The 14,594-nt window shown below is 47.8% G+C and overlaps 1 protein-coding gene across 1 annotated transcript; it reads left to right on the top strand.

Moving 5' to 3' along the window:
- Positions 1-1,318: 1,318 nt before the first annotated feature.
- NRN1 (neuritin 1) lies at positions 1,319-13,467 on the top strand. Its single transcript, XM_044455223.1, has 3 exons — positions 1,319-1,388; positions 6,158-6,302; positions 13,230-13,467. The coding sequence occupies exons 1-3, from the start codon at positions 1,334-1,336 to the stop codon at positions 13,465-13,467; spliced, it is 438 nt and encodes a 145-aa protein (XP_044311158.1). The 5' UTR covers positions 1,319-1,333.
- Positions 13,468-14,594: the final 1,127 nt, after the last annotated feature.

A 14,594-nucleotide genomic window follows, 5' to 3' on the forward strand; every position in this document is an offset into this window, starting at 1 on the left:
CTCCTGCGCGTGCTTCATCAGCAAGTCCGGCTGCGGGGCTTCAATCCTCCGACAAACTTCGCCGGAGGAAAGAGCCCCCGAACTCGATGGGGCTTACTTTGGAGTAGGCAAGGCGTGCCTTGGGGCAACCACCTCCCCCGGGGTTTCCTTCAACACGGCTAGCCGCCCCGAGGGACCCCTCCCGTCGCTTCCCCTGTAGTGGGCTTAGGCTTCCCCCGCATCTGTGCCTCCCCGTTTATGGATGCTGCGTGCCTTGCATAACCGGGCGGGCGGCGGCAAATGCAGCCTTTTCGGAGTCAGCAAGCAAGGGCATAGATGCTGGGCAGGCCTCGGGGCGGCGTGGCGGAGAAGGAGGGGGTGGCTTCTTTCTTTCTTTTACGCGTTGATATATATCTACTTAATAGAAAGATGTCCCCCCAAGGTCGGAGCCAGGGGCGCCTTCCTCTCCTGCGCCCTAAGTACAAGCGCTCCTTCCCCGGCCTGAGTCCCCACGAATCTAAGGCTCTGAGGCACCGCAGTGGGGCGGCGGTGGGGTCGCCGGTCGAGCCCAGCGCCGGCGCCTGTTGCCGCTTGGCCACCGGGCCCACCAGGCTCGCCAGACGCGGGCAGACCGCGCGGGGGAGCGGGGAGCGCGCCCCCTGCAGGGGCGTCTGCAGCCTGGCCGAGGAGGCGAAGGTGGGACCGTGCTCAGACGGCAAGGCCATGCCGGGCCGGGCGGGCGCGCAGGCGGCAGGGCTGGGCCGGCGTCGCCCGGGGCTGGTCCCTGCGCGGAGCGCCCAGAGGCCGCCGCGCTCCCCGCGGGTCCCGCAGCCGCGGGGGGGGGGGGGGGGGCAGAGCGCGCCCCGAACCGTGGCGGAGCAGAGGCGCCTGGCTGGTCCGGCCTGACATGTCTGTGCGTGGCGTTTCTCTCTTCCAAGGCACCTTTTCCCCTAATAATAATAATATCAATAATAATAATAATAATAATAATAATACAAAAACATTTTTTAAAAAATCACTCAGAGTCATGCCCCACGTCAGGGCTGCTGTGGGCGTGAGGCTGTACTTCCTCCGCCCCCTCCTAATGGAGTGAACCATTCCCTGCCTTCTCTTTCTATTTCGCCGCCCTCCCCCCCCCATCTCTCCTTCTCCAGCCGTCCCTCCAGCTGGGGTGTGCGTATGCGTGTGTGTGCGCACGCCAAGAAGAAGAAGAAAGTCTCCCGGTTTGCTCGGAACTTGTTGGCAATGCCTGGTGTGCAGCAGCCCCCAACATTTCCCCAACTCACACTTTAGGAACAAGAGAGAGAAAGAAATACCAAGATCTGCAATCGCAAATGGTTGTACTAATTATAGGATGGGACTTAAGTTGAACGGCAGATACATTTCTCTGGTCCTTGCAGTACAACTAGGTAAGTGGACGCACGCCTTCTTATGGGAGCAGGCTGGAGATTTCCGGGGGGGACACGCGTTTGGGGGTTGTTGTCTTTAATGCATCGTTGTATGCATGCAAAAGGAAAAGGAAAGAAAAAACAGCACGCACACCAACCAGTAATGACTACAGCGATGGTAAATGATTGTCATTAGTCGGTAACAGGGCTGTGCAATATGCGGCTTTCTTTGTAGGCATGAAGTAGACTTGTCTGTAAAATGGACTCTTCTTTTTTTCTTTTAGAAATCCAGTCTAATTCTGGATTTGCCGGTTCATTCAAAAGATCAAGGTGTGTGTGTGTTTCTCCGACTTCGGAGAGATAAGAAGAAAGGAGGTGTGGGGAGACAGGGGAAAAGAAATGCAGAATAACTAGTCTGTCAATCTGGGATGCTGATTTGCAAAACAAAAGACAAGACCCATTCGAGGCAGTTTGAAGTTTCTGTCCCAACTGCAGTCGTTTCATAAGGAATATTGTAGGACGAGGAGGAAGCATTTTGTGTTGGATTAAAAGAGTATGAGGGAGGGAAAAGGCAAGCAAATTGGGCGAAGCTGGGTCTGGTCTTCCGTGTCTGTTTCACTAAAAGTCTTACTAAAATTATGAATAATAATAATAATAGGGAACGGTTTTGGGGGGCTGCTAAAAATAGCCCGTTTTCTTTCTACACTGGTGGCTGGGGGCTTGAGCTGTTCCTGGTTTTCTCTGATATGATTTGAGGTTTCTTTTGCTGAGAGTTTAAGGCAAGGAAGAGGCTCCTTTGAAGTTAACACCACTTTGGTTCTGCTTTGAGTAAATTTATGGGTGAAGCCTACTTTACCTCTGTGATTTAAAAAAGAAAAAAAGGCAAATTTGCTTGGGACCTTCATAAGAAGACTGTCCTTCTAGCGTTTTGTCAAGGAGGTCGGTTTAAAGAACGAAACATCCTTTTGGAAATGCTTTACCCCCATCACCCCAGAGGCTTCCTGTCCCAAATCTTCAAGTCCCTGCAGCATTCTGAGAACAGAGGTGGTTAGGGCGGAGAGGGGAGACGCGAGAATCACAGACACCTTTACAATCTAAAATAATAATACGGCAGAGGCATGATCGGCCCTTGCAGTGAAAATGAGAACTGGGCAAACAGCCGCATGGTTCCCAGCACCATCCCGGGACTGGGGGGGGGGGGGATAACGCTCCCCTCCCCGATTCCCGACCCCGGTTGTGCCCTGACTATGCCGGAATTTCAGTTGTATGAAATAAAGGTGTGCATCTTAGATTTAGACATTAGCTCTGGTTCTGCTTCTGTGAGCCGAGGTAATTCTTTTGCGAGAGAAGCGGGACTGTCCTCGAAATGAATTTGCCCTTTTGTTTCTTTCACGCTTTGCATCCAAGTGCTTTCTTACACCGATAATGCTGAAACTGGGAAGGTTAAATTGGGATGGAAGACGGGCATACTAATGAAGGGCATCAAGAGGGACTGATGACACACACTGATCATTAAGCCCTGCTAAAATTCTTCAGCTCGTTCGGTTCCAGTTTATTTACCTTCAAAAGCTTTTTTTCAAGGGCTTGGCCAGCACGGTTGCACTGTTGTTGTGGATTTTTAAACATCTGGAGATCATGGGCGCGGGCGAAATGTTCTGCAGTTTCTGGATTATTTGGGTTGGAAACGAGCAATCCCCCATGATTGCTTTTCCCCATCAAAATGCATGCGTTTCTTTCCACTAATGTGGCTGGAATGTGTCCGGAATAGGGGCAAACAAGGTTGTTGGAAGAGAAGGGGGAGGAAATAAGGACTGCGGGAACGGAAGCTGTTTGAAAATAGGACGAAAGGGGGGAGAGAGAGAGAGAGAGAGAGAGAGAGAGAGAGAGAGAGAGAGTGCATGCAGACTGACACACACAATTCTTCCTATCTACGCGTTCTTAAGCGCTATTCAAAAATCACCAGCTAAAAGAGGGGGAATCACGTGTGTGTGCATGTGCATGTGCGAGCGTGTGTGCGTGTGTGTGCGCCCGGGCGCGCGCGCGCGCGGCCTCGGGCGCGCGCGAGTGTGCGCTACCGTGAATGAGGTTTTGTCACCTTTTCACCGCGCAGGTGGCTGGCCGTGTGATGCGGGAAGGAGCGAGGCACAAAGGCGCGTCTCTGAGCGCTGCGAGGAGCGTCTCTGGGGCGCTCCGGCAGCTCAGCCCGTTTCCTGGGACGGCCCTTCTCTTCCTCTGGCAGCGCTGGCCAGGTCACCTGAACAGGTGGGAGAGGCGCTTATTTTTAGCACTCCTCTCATCTTCATCCTCCTCGCCACCCCCCACCCTTTGCACCAAAGCGTGAAAGGGGCGGGAGGGAAGAGGAGCCGCGGCCCGGAGACTTCCCTTTAGGAACGTGCCTGCTTCGGCACAGCGTTTCCGACAAGCCTGGGCGGTTTTGAAGCGCGCCTTTTTATAGGACACGCTTTTACTTCAGGGATCGTCTTCCGTGTCTGTTATTTGTTTGTAGGTTCCGTATGGTAGCCAATCTCGACAGCCTCTGCGTGTTTTGACGTGCTGGGGAGTGGGTTAGAGAAGAAAGGGGGAGGTTGCTAAATCAGGTTAACAATATAGCGCGGGGCGGGGGGGGGAGTGATCTGCCCGCATTAGATTTTGGGGGAGGAGACCTTTTATTTTGCGACGGAACCCTCCTTCCCCGTTCCACTTTAAACAGGCGCGCATTCTCAGCCAGCCGAAGCGTTCACGTCGGAATTCTCGAGCGCAGTTGAATACAAAACGTCCCGCTTCCAGTTGCAAGCCCGGTCTCTACTGTATGTCCCCGAGGCTGGGCAAGCGCACTGGCCTGTTGGAAGAAAGTGGACACTTTCCCTTCCCCGGTCGCTGCTGAAGGTTGCCGAGGCGAGGCGAGGCGAGGCGAGGCGGGGGGGGGGGGAGGGGAGGAGAGCGCGGATGTGAGCAGTAGCGAAGGGTTTGCTCGGGATCAAGCCAGTGATCAATTAAACCAACAAGTCGCTAATTCCCTTTCATTTGCTGCAGGATTGATAGGGATAAATTCCCCGTATGTTGCTCTCTATCCATCCACCTGCTTTTGCAAAGCCAGAGACGTGGGAGCTGCGGCTGCTGGTTGTATTAGAGCATTTGTGTATTTGAGCAATGGAATCAATTGGCCAACACGCCAGCCAAAATAGCACAATTTCTCTCTGTGTCTCTCTCTCACATACAAGCGCGCGCGCGCGCGCACACACACACACACACACACACGCACGGCGGGGGGTGGGGGCGGGGGTGGGATTTCACTTCCACAGCAAACCAGATCCATTTTGATCAAACCGCTTTTCTCCCTTCCCTTTCACGGTTTGGGCGACAACACCTTAGTCTTTGGGGAAATGTGGAAGGAAGAACAAAGCCATTCAAATGAATGGGAGTTTCCCCTGGACTTTGATGGAGGCTGCACCCGAAAGAGAGGTCTGGAAGCCCGCCTTCCCGATGGGAAATGCGGGGGAGGGAGGACCGTACTGGTTCCAGTCTTCCTGCAGATCCTTCCTAGCGGCTTGGGGTTTTCACTGCGAGAGGCAGGAATGGGTAGCTGGAGAACAAGCGCCGCTTATGCGTGTGGCCGATAGGGACGGCAGCACAGGCGCTGCCGGGGCGGCGGGGAACACGGGAAGGCGACTGGTGAGGAGATTCAGTGGGGCGGGGGAAGCCCAGCCGATGCTTTTCTTCTGCATTCAGTGGGAGAACCTGGGTGGGTCCCTCGTGGAGGAGGAGGAGGAAGAGAGACCACAGGGAAGGGATTAAGCATGCACAGAACACGCCAGCCGCTCTTTAGCTTCTCACTTAGGCAAGTTGCACATTCAGGGATTTTCATGTGAGTAACTTTTCGTGAGGGCGATCGCACTGCATCGCCTTCCAAAGGAGGCGGGCCCTCCGGAGCCAGTCGCTAACCGAGTCCGCTCGCTGCAACGCGGGGGCCGCGGGGAGATGTACGTGGGAAGCAAACTGTAGACGCGAAGACCCCCCACCTCTGTGTCTCACGATTTGTAATTCAGACTTTCTTTCCTTTCTTCCTTTTTATCCAACTCTTATGGACAAATTCACTGCAACTCTAGTTTTCTGAAATGGGCTTTTATAAACACACACACATGGGGGGGGGGGGAGTCATCCTAGAATTTCACCCTCCTCCGTCTTTGCAGATGGGCGCAACAGACTTAAGGGTTAACCATAGCAATCATTAAATGTTTCTAAATCGTTTGCTGAAATGAATTTAGCATTTCTGACATTTTCTCGAAGTTTTCATTTTGCTTTTGTTTTTTAATTAAATGAAACAAAAGAAAAAAAATGTTACAGCCTGCACTGAAAAAATAATTCCAAATTTTATATCTTTCCGAAGAAATATAACAATAAAAATAAGACAATGCTTAAGCGCAAAATGGCATGAAATGGAGAATTATTATTATTTTTAATTTACTAATTTATTTATGTATGGGACACTTTAAGAAGAACAACCAAAGATAGGACGATCTCTCTGTGAATTGAGGTGACATTGTTTCATTTAAAATGTTTTCCATCCCACTTCTCAAAAAGTGGGGTGCGAATGGTTTTTGTAGGGTAAGCCTAGCTGAAGGCAGAGCGGATCCCGACCCTGTTACAGTTTGGATGCACATGAGTGCCTGGTGCGGACAGAAAGTCCCGTCGATCACACCGTTTTCTCAAGTCAAACCAGGGTTGGGCATTACGTGCGGTTTACCTTGCTAGGAGCTGTCCGGCTGATTTGGTGCTGATCTGTTCCCCAGCATACCTGGTGCAAGCAGTCAGAGCAGCGGGCAAGTGCGATGCGGTCTTTAAGGGCTTCTCGGACTGTGTGCTCAAGATGGGCCATAACATTGCCAACTATCCGCAAGACCTGGACGACAAGAGAAATCTTGAAACAATATGCCGGTAGGTTCAGTTTTTCGTTGTTATGCCGGCTCATGGTCACTCAAGCTTCTGCCCTTTATAATGTACCTATAGGGTCTCTTTTTCTTTTTCTAATTGCATTTGGCTTGAATTAGGACTCTCCATACTGCTGTAGCATCGACCTGATGCCACATGAGTTACCAGCTCCCCAGAATAGCAGTTATTTTGTATGTGGTTTGCCCACACTCCACAAGTTTCATTCCAAGCAGACTGAAATGCTAAGTTAAGCATAGTCATAAAAAGCCAGCAAGAACACTTGAATGCAGACTTCATCTTATTAAAGTAGATGGAAAGATCTACATTCAGTTCCCCAGTGCTAAACCTGGAATTGCAAATGAGTGTGTCAGTGGGCTTTGTTTCCCAATATATGTGATCGTGCATGCAGTTCACATTTCTTTTAAAGTCAAGAAAAAACCCGAATGCCCCCGAGTTGCATTCACAGAACTCTGTTACAATTAGGAAATTGTTGTATGGTGATTCTTTTATTTCCTTCTTTTTCTTATGTGGGGGCTTTAAAAATTAACTGACTGGATAATATTAATGGTCCTTCTTGCCCATGGATAGTCAAATGCATCCCTCCATCAAAATCACTGACTTTTCCTCTTTTGAAATGGTGGCTTTTAATGCATGGATCACTAAGAACAAGGCATCCAACAGACTTGAAGGTGGCTTGCTTCATTTTCTCTGTCCCCTTTTCTCTGCAGTCCATTGGGAAGTTTTTCTGTCAAACTGGATTTATCCTATTTTCCCAATAGCTCATTGAAGGTAGCAGTAGGAAATAGCTCCCCAAAATGAGTCAAGGGGGATCAATAATGCTTTAAAACGCTTCTTGAGCACTGATAATGCCTTTGAATGGGATGTAATATTGCAACGTGGCATCACGGGGCACTTTCATTTCAATACAATTTCTGCCTCTGCCATGTGTTGTGACATGTGCTCTGCTTGTGTTTATAATGTAACGCTGTCCCTATTGAATTGAATAGCAGGGCATGGTGGTGTGGCAGAGCAATATCTTGGGATTTCTCTCCCCTGCACTTCCCCTTATGTGGATTTGAACCCTTTGCATCCAATGTGACTTTTCAGGGCATTCAAAATGAAGCCATTCAAAGGGTTTGCATTGCAATTGAGCACTTTGATGTGGTCCTGCAAGCCACAAACCATTTCTGAAGCAGTTTGCTCTAAAGTGAATAGAAGTCATTGTGTTTGCCTTAAACTGATGGGATATTACACATTTTGAGAGGGACAGCCCAATTTTAACTCTGAAATGCTGACTTGGTCTATAGGCTGAATTGGCAAAAGTGCCACATATGCTAGGCAGACTTAAAAGCCTGTAATTCCAAATATGCGAGAGGATTGGATTGAGAACAATAAAATGTAATTCTGTGCAAATGACTTTGAAATGGATTGTACTAATCCAATCCAATATTCAGATGAAAAGCTGATGTATGGCCAAAAGTGTTTTATGTTTACTTGGAAACAAGTCCCTCTGATTTCAGTTGGACTTATTTCCAAATACAACTTGTTAACCTTGAAGCAGATTCCAAATACTTCCAATGCCAAAGCTGCAATCTTCCAACAAATTTATTTGGCATCAAATGCACCCATTGGAATTGCTGGGATTTACTTCTGGGTAAGCCTTCCTGTGTAGAACTGAACTGTAAACATGTTTAGGACTTTAGTGTTCAAATCTCAATGCAATCTGTCCAGTGTGTATTGGGATGAACCTAAGCCTACTGTACTTAGCTGGAAATAAATTCTGTTGAAAGCAGAATTCCTCATTAAAAGCACTGAAGTTCCAGATACCAATCAGTTTGAATCCAGGGAGTGAATCTGGCTGCTACACTTTCACACCTTAATGCAAAATCCATTCATTTGGCTGCCAGTCCCATTAAAATAGCTGTGTTTAGAAGTGGGTTGCATCAAGACGGTATTACTGATTTGAGTTTGCTTGTGTTTTTAAAATTGAGAATGCCAGCATTTTTTGAACAAGTGCAAGCACAAAAACGTTAAATAGAAATCTTCATCTGTTTCTCCCTCCTCACACACACCATACACATAAATGTGGTAGTGAGAATTTCTGTCTTGTTTTCGAGTTGTTTCCTAGAAACCCTTCCTTTGATTTCCTTGCATTTCTGCTAGATCTTTGCCTTTGGATTTGGACAACAGCATGCTGGTAGAGAGGGATGGGAAACAAAAACCTAAACATCCTCTGTGTGAAACCTAATAAATACAAACTACCCCCTGGTGGTGGTGGTGGTAGTAGTAGTAGTAGTAGTAGTAGTAGTAATAATAATAATAATAATAATAATAATAATAATAATAATAATATGCATGAGCAGAGAATACATTTGCTAAAGTGTGGAAAGAACCCCCTGCCTGCTCCCATCTCCCGCTTTTGCCCTGATATTGGAAACCTCCATTGTTTCCCCCGGAAAAAAGAAAAATGTCTGCCTGGCATCCTAGTGGAATATACAACTGGTGAGCTACAAGAGCTGCAGCATGCCTCATGTGAGGAAGAAGCAAAATATGCTTCATTTTTCGGGGAGACCAAACGAGGAGGCCTTGACCCAGATCCTGGGCTGAGTTCCTTGCAGCATACTGGATAACACATCCTTTCTCCCCATCACCCCTGCATGCTGCCGCTCCTTCTCTGCTCTTGCTCGCTTGCTCTTATGTGTGTTGAAATAAGATTTAGTTTTCCTTTGGGAGACGCAATTACAGCAGAAACACAGCAGGAGAGGCGCCCTCTCAGCCTTCTTGCCATCTCCATGCCTCATTATTTATTACAAATGCAGTTCTGCATTGGACTCCGTAACCATTTCAGAGCTCTCCTAAGTTAGGATGTGGAGCAGCGCCACAATCTGTTTCAAAACACCCAGAACCATCACTAAGCCAAGCCTAATAGATGACTTAGGGGTTTATTTGATATTTTGTTTGTCTGTTTAAATTATGTTTGTTTAAATTATTGTTTAAATTATGTTTGTTTAAATTATTTGAGGTGAAGTAAGAGAAGACATAACAGCCAATGCAGGCTAGCCTTCCTCAACCTTCAGATGTGTCAGGCTGCAACTCCCAGTATTCCCAGCCAGCACAGTCAATGGTGTTAGTCAGGAATGATGGCAGTTGTAGTCTGACACATCCGGAGGGCACTAGGTTGGGGAAGACTCCTGTGCTTGCCTGCATTCGCATATGTGGCTCTCTTCTGTGACTAGAATTCTGTACTGAAGCTAGAGCAGGACTCTTTCGTTCTTTCATTTTATACCACCCAACAGCTGAAGTTCTCTGGTTGCTTTAGAGCCATTTAAAAAATTAAAACATAAAAATGGTATAAATTATTAGCATTATTATCAGTCCTGCTACAAAAATGGGAGATGGCCATCCGAGCTGGAGTCAGGTGTGCAGGCATGGACTAGTTCCACAAAGGAAGCACCCGTGCTGCCACAAGCCAGATGGTTCTCGGAGGCAGACATGCCTTCCCTCTGTCCCTGCTGCCCAGTGTTCCATGGTAAGTGCTCCAAGGCAGGTTATGCTGTTTGGAACCTGAGGCAGAAGTTCCCACTGGTGCCTCTTTCTCAGCCTGGCTGTAAAAAGACAATTATACATAGATCTCCAACAAATTGTTGGACATCCAAAACCATCTGGCTGAAGCAGCTGCTACACTTTGCCTCATGGTAGGGCCACCCCTGAGAAGTTGAGATTGCATGTACCCAGGGCTAAGTGAAGTGAAAAGGACAACTGAATAGCACCAGTCACAGGAAAGAGCATGTGGATCATAATTATGTGCTGGTGAGATATCTTGGCATCAGACCACACAGAGTGTTTATACAACTTACAAGAAGCCACCAATTGATGGAGAGAGGCACATTATTATTAATGCCACATTTCCAGGGATCAGCCTTGGAATTGAAAGGAGATTCTAGGGCTGAACCATGGTGAATGCAGGCTCCTAGGAAGCCCTTGGTCAATGCTATTCATGTTTAATATTCATTTATTGGGTTTGGCTATTCACACCTCCAGGCATTGAAAAGTTCTGCCTCTCTGTGCCATGGATGCAGCTTACAGTACAAACTGATCACATGCTTCCCACAGGCATCCTAAGAATTGTTTAATATCTAGTCCCTCCAAAATAAGAAGCAGCAGATCATCTTCCATCATAAAGCTCACCAAAGCAGACCAAAACAGAGGCACTGAAGCAATAGCTCTGCAGTGTGAATGAGGCCAAACGCAACTAGACCGCTAAGATACTCAGTGCTATGCCTTCAACTGCTTCCAAATCCTCCAGCCTTTTCCTCTTGCTGGAGTTTGGACACAATGGCTTAGGAGGAACTTCCATTGACTGAGCTTGGACTTCCAAGTACTGTAGTGTCAAGTACTGAAGGCCCAAGATGTCCATTTGCACCAAAGGGGAAAGGAGCTACCAGGGTTTCATGAAGGAGTAGCCAGGCTTGGTTGGGAGAAAGGAATTGCTAGCACCATTATTGGACATGTTAAAGCAGTCTGCTCAAGTGTTAATAAATGGGGCACATACCTGGTAGAGACTGCTAGAAAATAAATGGCATTTTTCTATATCAGAGACCTTCCGAGCGCTACTGATGCTCATGCCTAAGTTTTCATTTAATGCATTTTCTGACTAGTCTCCCAGGGAGCTATGTGACTGCATTACTGGGCTGAAGGTTTATGGATTGCCTGTAATTGCTTGCATTTGTGTCATGTCTTGTTATTGTGCAGATGTTATACCTGTATCTTACTTGATAGAACGGCATTTTGCTGCACTTGACTTTCTCTGTGCAACTGCATTGTTATAGTGCCGCATTATTTTAGAGGCCACTTTTTCTTATTTTAGGGCCTCCCATTATTTGTATTTTCTACTACCGTGTTTGACTCCCTCTTTGCCTTGTTTCGCACACAAACACAGAGAGAGGGAGGGAGGGAGAGAATTTAACATTGACAGTGAGGGGTTTGTGATCTTTTGTTCCAAAAGTAATGCGAAAAATAGCAGCCACTATAGTCCAAGCTTTCTAGGGCTCAGATCCAGCAGCTATTTTCAGTAACTGGATTCAGCTCCAGTATCTGCTAAATGGAAAGAAAGGAAGAAACTGTGTGTTTATATTTCTGCATTTACGTTACATTGTTCTACCAGAGAGATCAGGAGTGCTTGTGTGGCTCCCTATCCCTCACAACAACCTTGCAAGGAAGGCTACTCTGAGAGCTAGTGACTTGCACAGCATAATCCAGTGAGCTTCATATCTGAATGTGCTTTTGAACCTGGGTTTCTTCAGCCCTCCAACACCTTGGAGGTATAATTAAGGCATAATTAAAGCCTGTGACCTGCGTTTCTGAACTAATAAGCTCAGTCCTCGAAGATGGGAAATAATGGAGAAGAATGTCCTTTGAACATGTGCCAAGTGCATTCCCTTCACACCCGAGTAATCATAACTTTCCACTGCCATTTCAGAGGGGAAGGCCATCACAGCTTAGAGCAGAGATTTCCAAACACCTCACATTTCCTGAAATCAGCACTGTGCAGAAATACCTTGGGCACCATCAAAATGTTTTTCTATCACCTCTATATATTCACAGCTAACTCTTCTCCTAAAAAACTTGTAATAGTGTGGGTGGGCGGGTGGGGGAAATATCCCTGGGTAGGAAATGCCCATAATTCATCAGTGCTTTGTACACAGATGGTCAGACCTTGACATGTCTAGTTTAAAAGATCTCTTTGGGAAATTGGATGCTGGGCTAAGGTAGACCTCCCTCTTCCCTAGCATATACTCTTAGTATATGCTCAGTAGCAGGCACCGAGGAGGAAGTAACATACTGGGCTAGTCATTTCTTCAGATGTGTTAGATTACAAGTCCCACCATTCCCAGACAGCACAGCTTGAATGGTCATGCTCTTTGGGGATGATGGGAGTTATAGCCCAACACATCCGAGGGGCATCTGGTTAGGGAATGCTGCTATGTACACTTACCTTGGCAAAAAACCTATAGAACTATCCTTGATATGTTCCCATATAAATGGGGCTGTAACTTAGAACAGTGTTGTAGATTGATCATCTGAGTTTCATCAGTTATATTTGCATGCAACATCTATACTTCTGAAGCAAGAAAGAAACCTTTTCCTTCCTTCCTTTCATTTGCTACAACTCTGCACCACCCAGCAGGCAAAACTATGCACACCTGTGCCCTAAGAAACTTTATCTTAGGAGCACTTGTCCTCACACTGGACTCAGAATGCTTCTCAATTTATATTTTAAAATCTGATTGAAAATATACTGTCTGATTTAAGGAACCCCTATGCAAGTTTAGGCAGAACTACAATTCCCAACATAGGATTGCTCCTTAAAGGCATCTGACTGGTTTATGGAAGGGGGGCATCCATTAAACCTGTGCCCTCTAGACATGTTGGACCGTTTTGCAGCCAGCATAGACTGGGGATGGTGGGAGCTGTAATCCAACACTTTTGTTTAGGGAAGGCATCAACTCTTTTTCTGAAAGTGAATCCTTGTATGCTCAAAAGGGCACCATGGATAGACAAGAGGCTGGGATGAGCAGGTTTCAGGGATCTCCAGGATTTTACGAATAGTCTCTGTGAGGGGGGCAGCTGAGGAGGAGGGGACCCGAGCGGTCCAATGAGCGCTAAGCACGCACAGTGTGCGAGGGCTGCCGGCTGATGACTGCGGGAGGGCAGCAAGGGAACGGAATGGAACCGCGGGGACGGGGCATGGCTGGCTGGGATCCTGACCAGCGAGCAGGCGAGACAGGGCCTCTCTGACGGGAAAGCTGGACCTGCGGCCACCTCCACCTGTCCTTTTCGAGATCAGCCGGCGGAGGGAGGGGAAAGCCCTCGGGGAAGCAAGCATTCCTGACCGGCTTCTGTCCTGTGTCTCCCTCCCCACCCTTTCCTTAGGTACTGGGACGATTTCCACGCCTGCACCCTCACAGCCCTCACGGATTGCCAAGAAGGGGTGACAGACGTCTGGGAAAAACTGAAAGAGAAATCCAAAAAGCTCGACTACGAAGGCAATTTGTTCGTCCTCTGCAGCAAAACGAAGGGGGCAGCTTCGTCCGTGGCGGCCTCCGCTTCCCTCCTGCTGCTGCTGCTGGCTCTCTCGGCCACGCTGGCGACTTACTTTTGCTTCGTGTAGAGAGCATACGCATCCACACGACACGATTCCACCCCGCCCCATCCTGCCGCCTCCACTTCCCACCGCTTCTTCTCTCTTTTTCCAGGAACTGGATTTATAGAGGAAAAGTCTCCGTCCCTTGTCTTCGGGTGGGCGGGGGAGGGTGCTGGGGAGGGAAAGTGTTGTGAATTCTCCGGGAAGCTGCCCCAACATCCATCTGAAGGAAGGACGGTGGGGAAAGGGAGAGAAACGACCGCCACTCCTCGCCACGACGCGCGTCTCTCTCGCCCCTCGTCTCAGTCCCCTTTTGTTCGCGTTCTGATGATTTGCCAAATGGTACCAAACGGTGAGCAACCAACAGCCAAAATCGGACCTCAGCTTTATTCCTCTCTTCAGATCAAGGTCAACTTGAGCCCTCTTTTTTTTGTGCGCAAAAAGAATCTCAGGAACGGCTTTGAGCCACCACCGAATATTAATAAAGCGTTAATAGGTAATAATAATAGTAATAATGATGATGATGATACTATTGATTATACTGCTCACGGCAACAGAAGAGGGGCTTTTCTGGGGAACATCAGCAGAAAGGATGAGTTGAGCAAAGGAATCGAAACGAGAACGGGGGAGGGGGGAAGGCACCGGAAATGAATCCCCCTTAACTTGGCCACGTGTGTGAAGAAGCATTCGATGGTGAATTAACACAGAGACGATCATCTTTCCTAGGAAACTCTCGTGGTTGGTTGGTTGAACGAGAATTTTTTGGTCATTCCACTTCAAAGACTGAAGCCTCCCTCCTTAAGCGTGGAGGGGGAGAGAAACTGGAGGACGAATGAAAGCGGGGAGGGCACAAGAAAGGGAAAAGGGAGATTTAGCTAAAGGGTCGACCCAATGAATGCTGCTACATTTGCTGAGAGTTGAGCTTTACTTAACTGTCGAGGCATCTTGTCACGTTTCACTGCCTTTTCAGTTTTTAATTCTTTTACTGTTATTATTTTTATTAGTTCCCCCTCTTCTTTGGTTTTTTTTTTTTTTCCTGCATACTATCATTACCGTAAAATATCTGACCATCTAACAGTGTAGATCACAGGAGGGGAAAGGGAGGGGGGGTTCGTATGTTAACGTTAAAGAAGAGAAAAGAAAAACACACAGTA

The sequence above is a fragment of the Varanus komodoensis genome, unplaced genomic scaffold (assembly GCF_004798865.1).
Source record: "Varanus komodoensis strain SLA01 unplaced genomic scaffold, ASM479886v1 scaffold8, whole genome shotgun sequence".
NCBI lineage: Eukaryota > Metazoa > Chordata > Lepidosauria > Squamata > Varanidae > Varanus > Varanus komodoensis.

Coding starts and splice junctions, on each gene's coding strand:
- NRN1 (XM_044455223.1), top strand. CDS start 1,334: ATGGGACTTAAGTTGAACGGCAGATACATTTCTCTGGTCCTTGCAGTA. Junction 1,389..6,157: donor GGTCCTTGCAGTACAACTAG/GTAAGTGGACGC, acceptor TCTGTTCCCCAG/CATACCTGGTGCAAGCAGTC. Junction 6,303..13,229: donor AATCTTGAAACAATATGCCG/GTAGGTTCAGTT, acceptor CCCTTTCCTTAG/GTACTGGGACGATTTCCACG.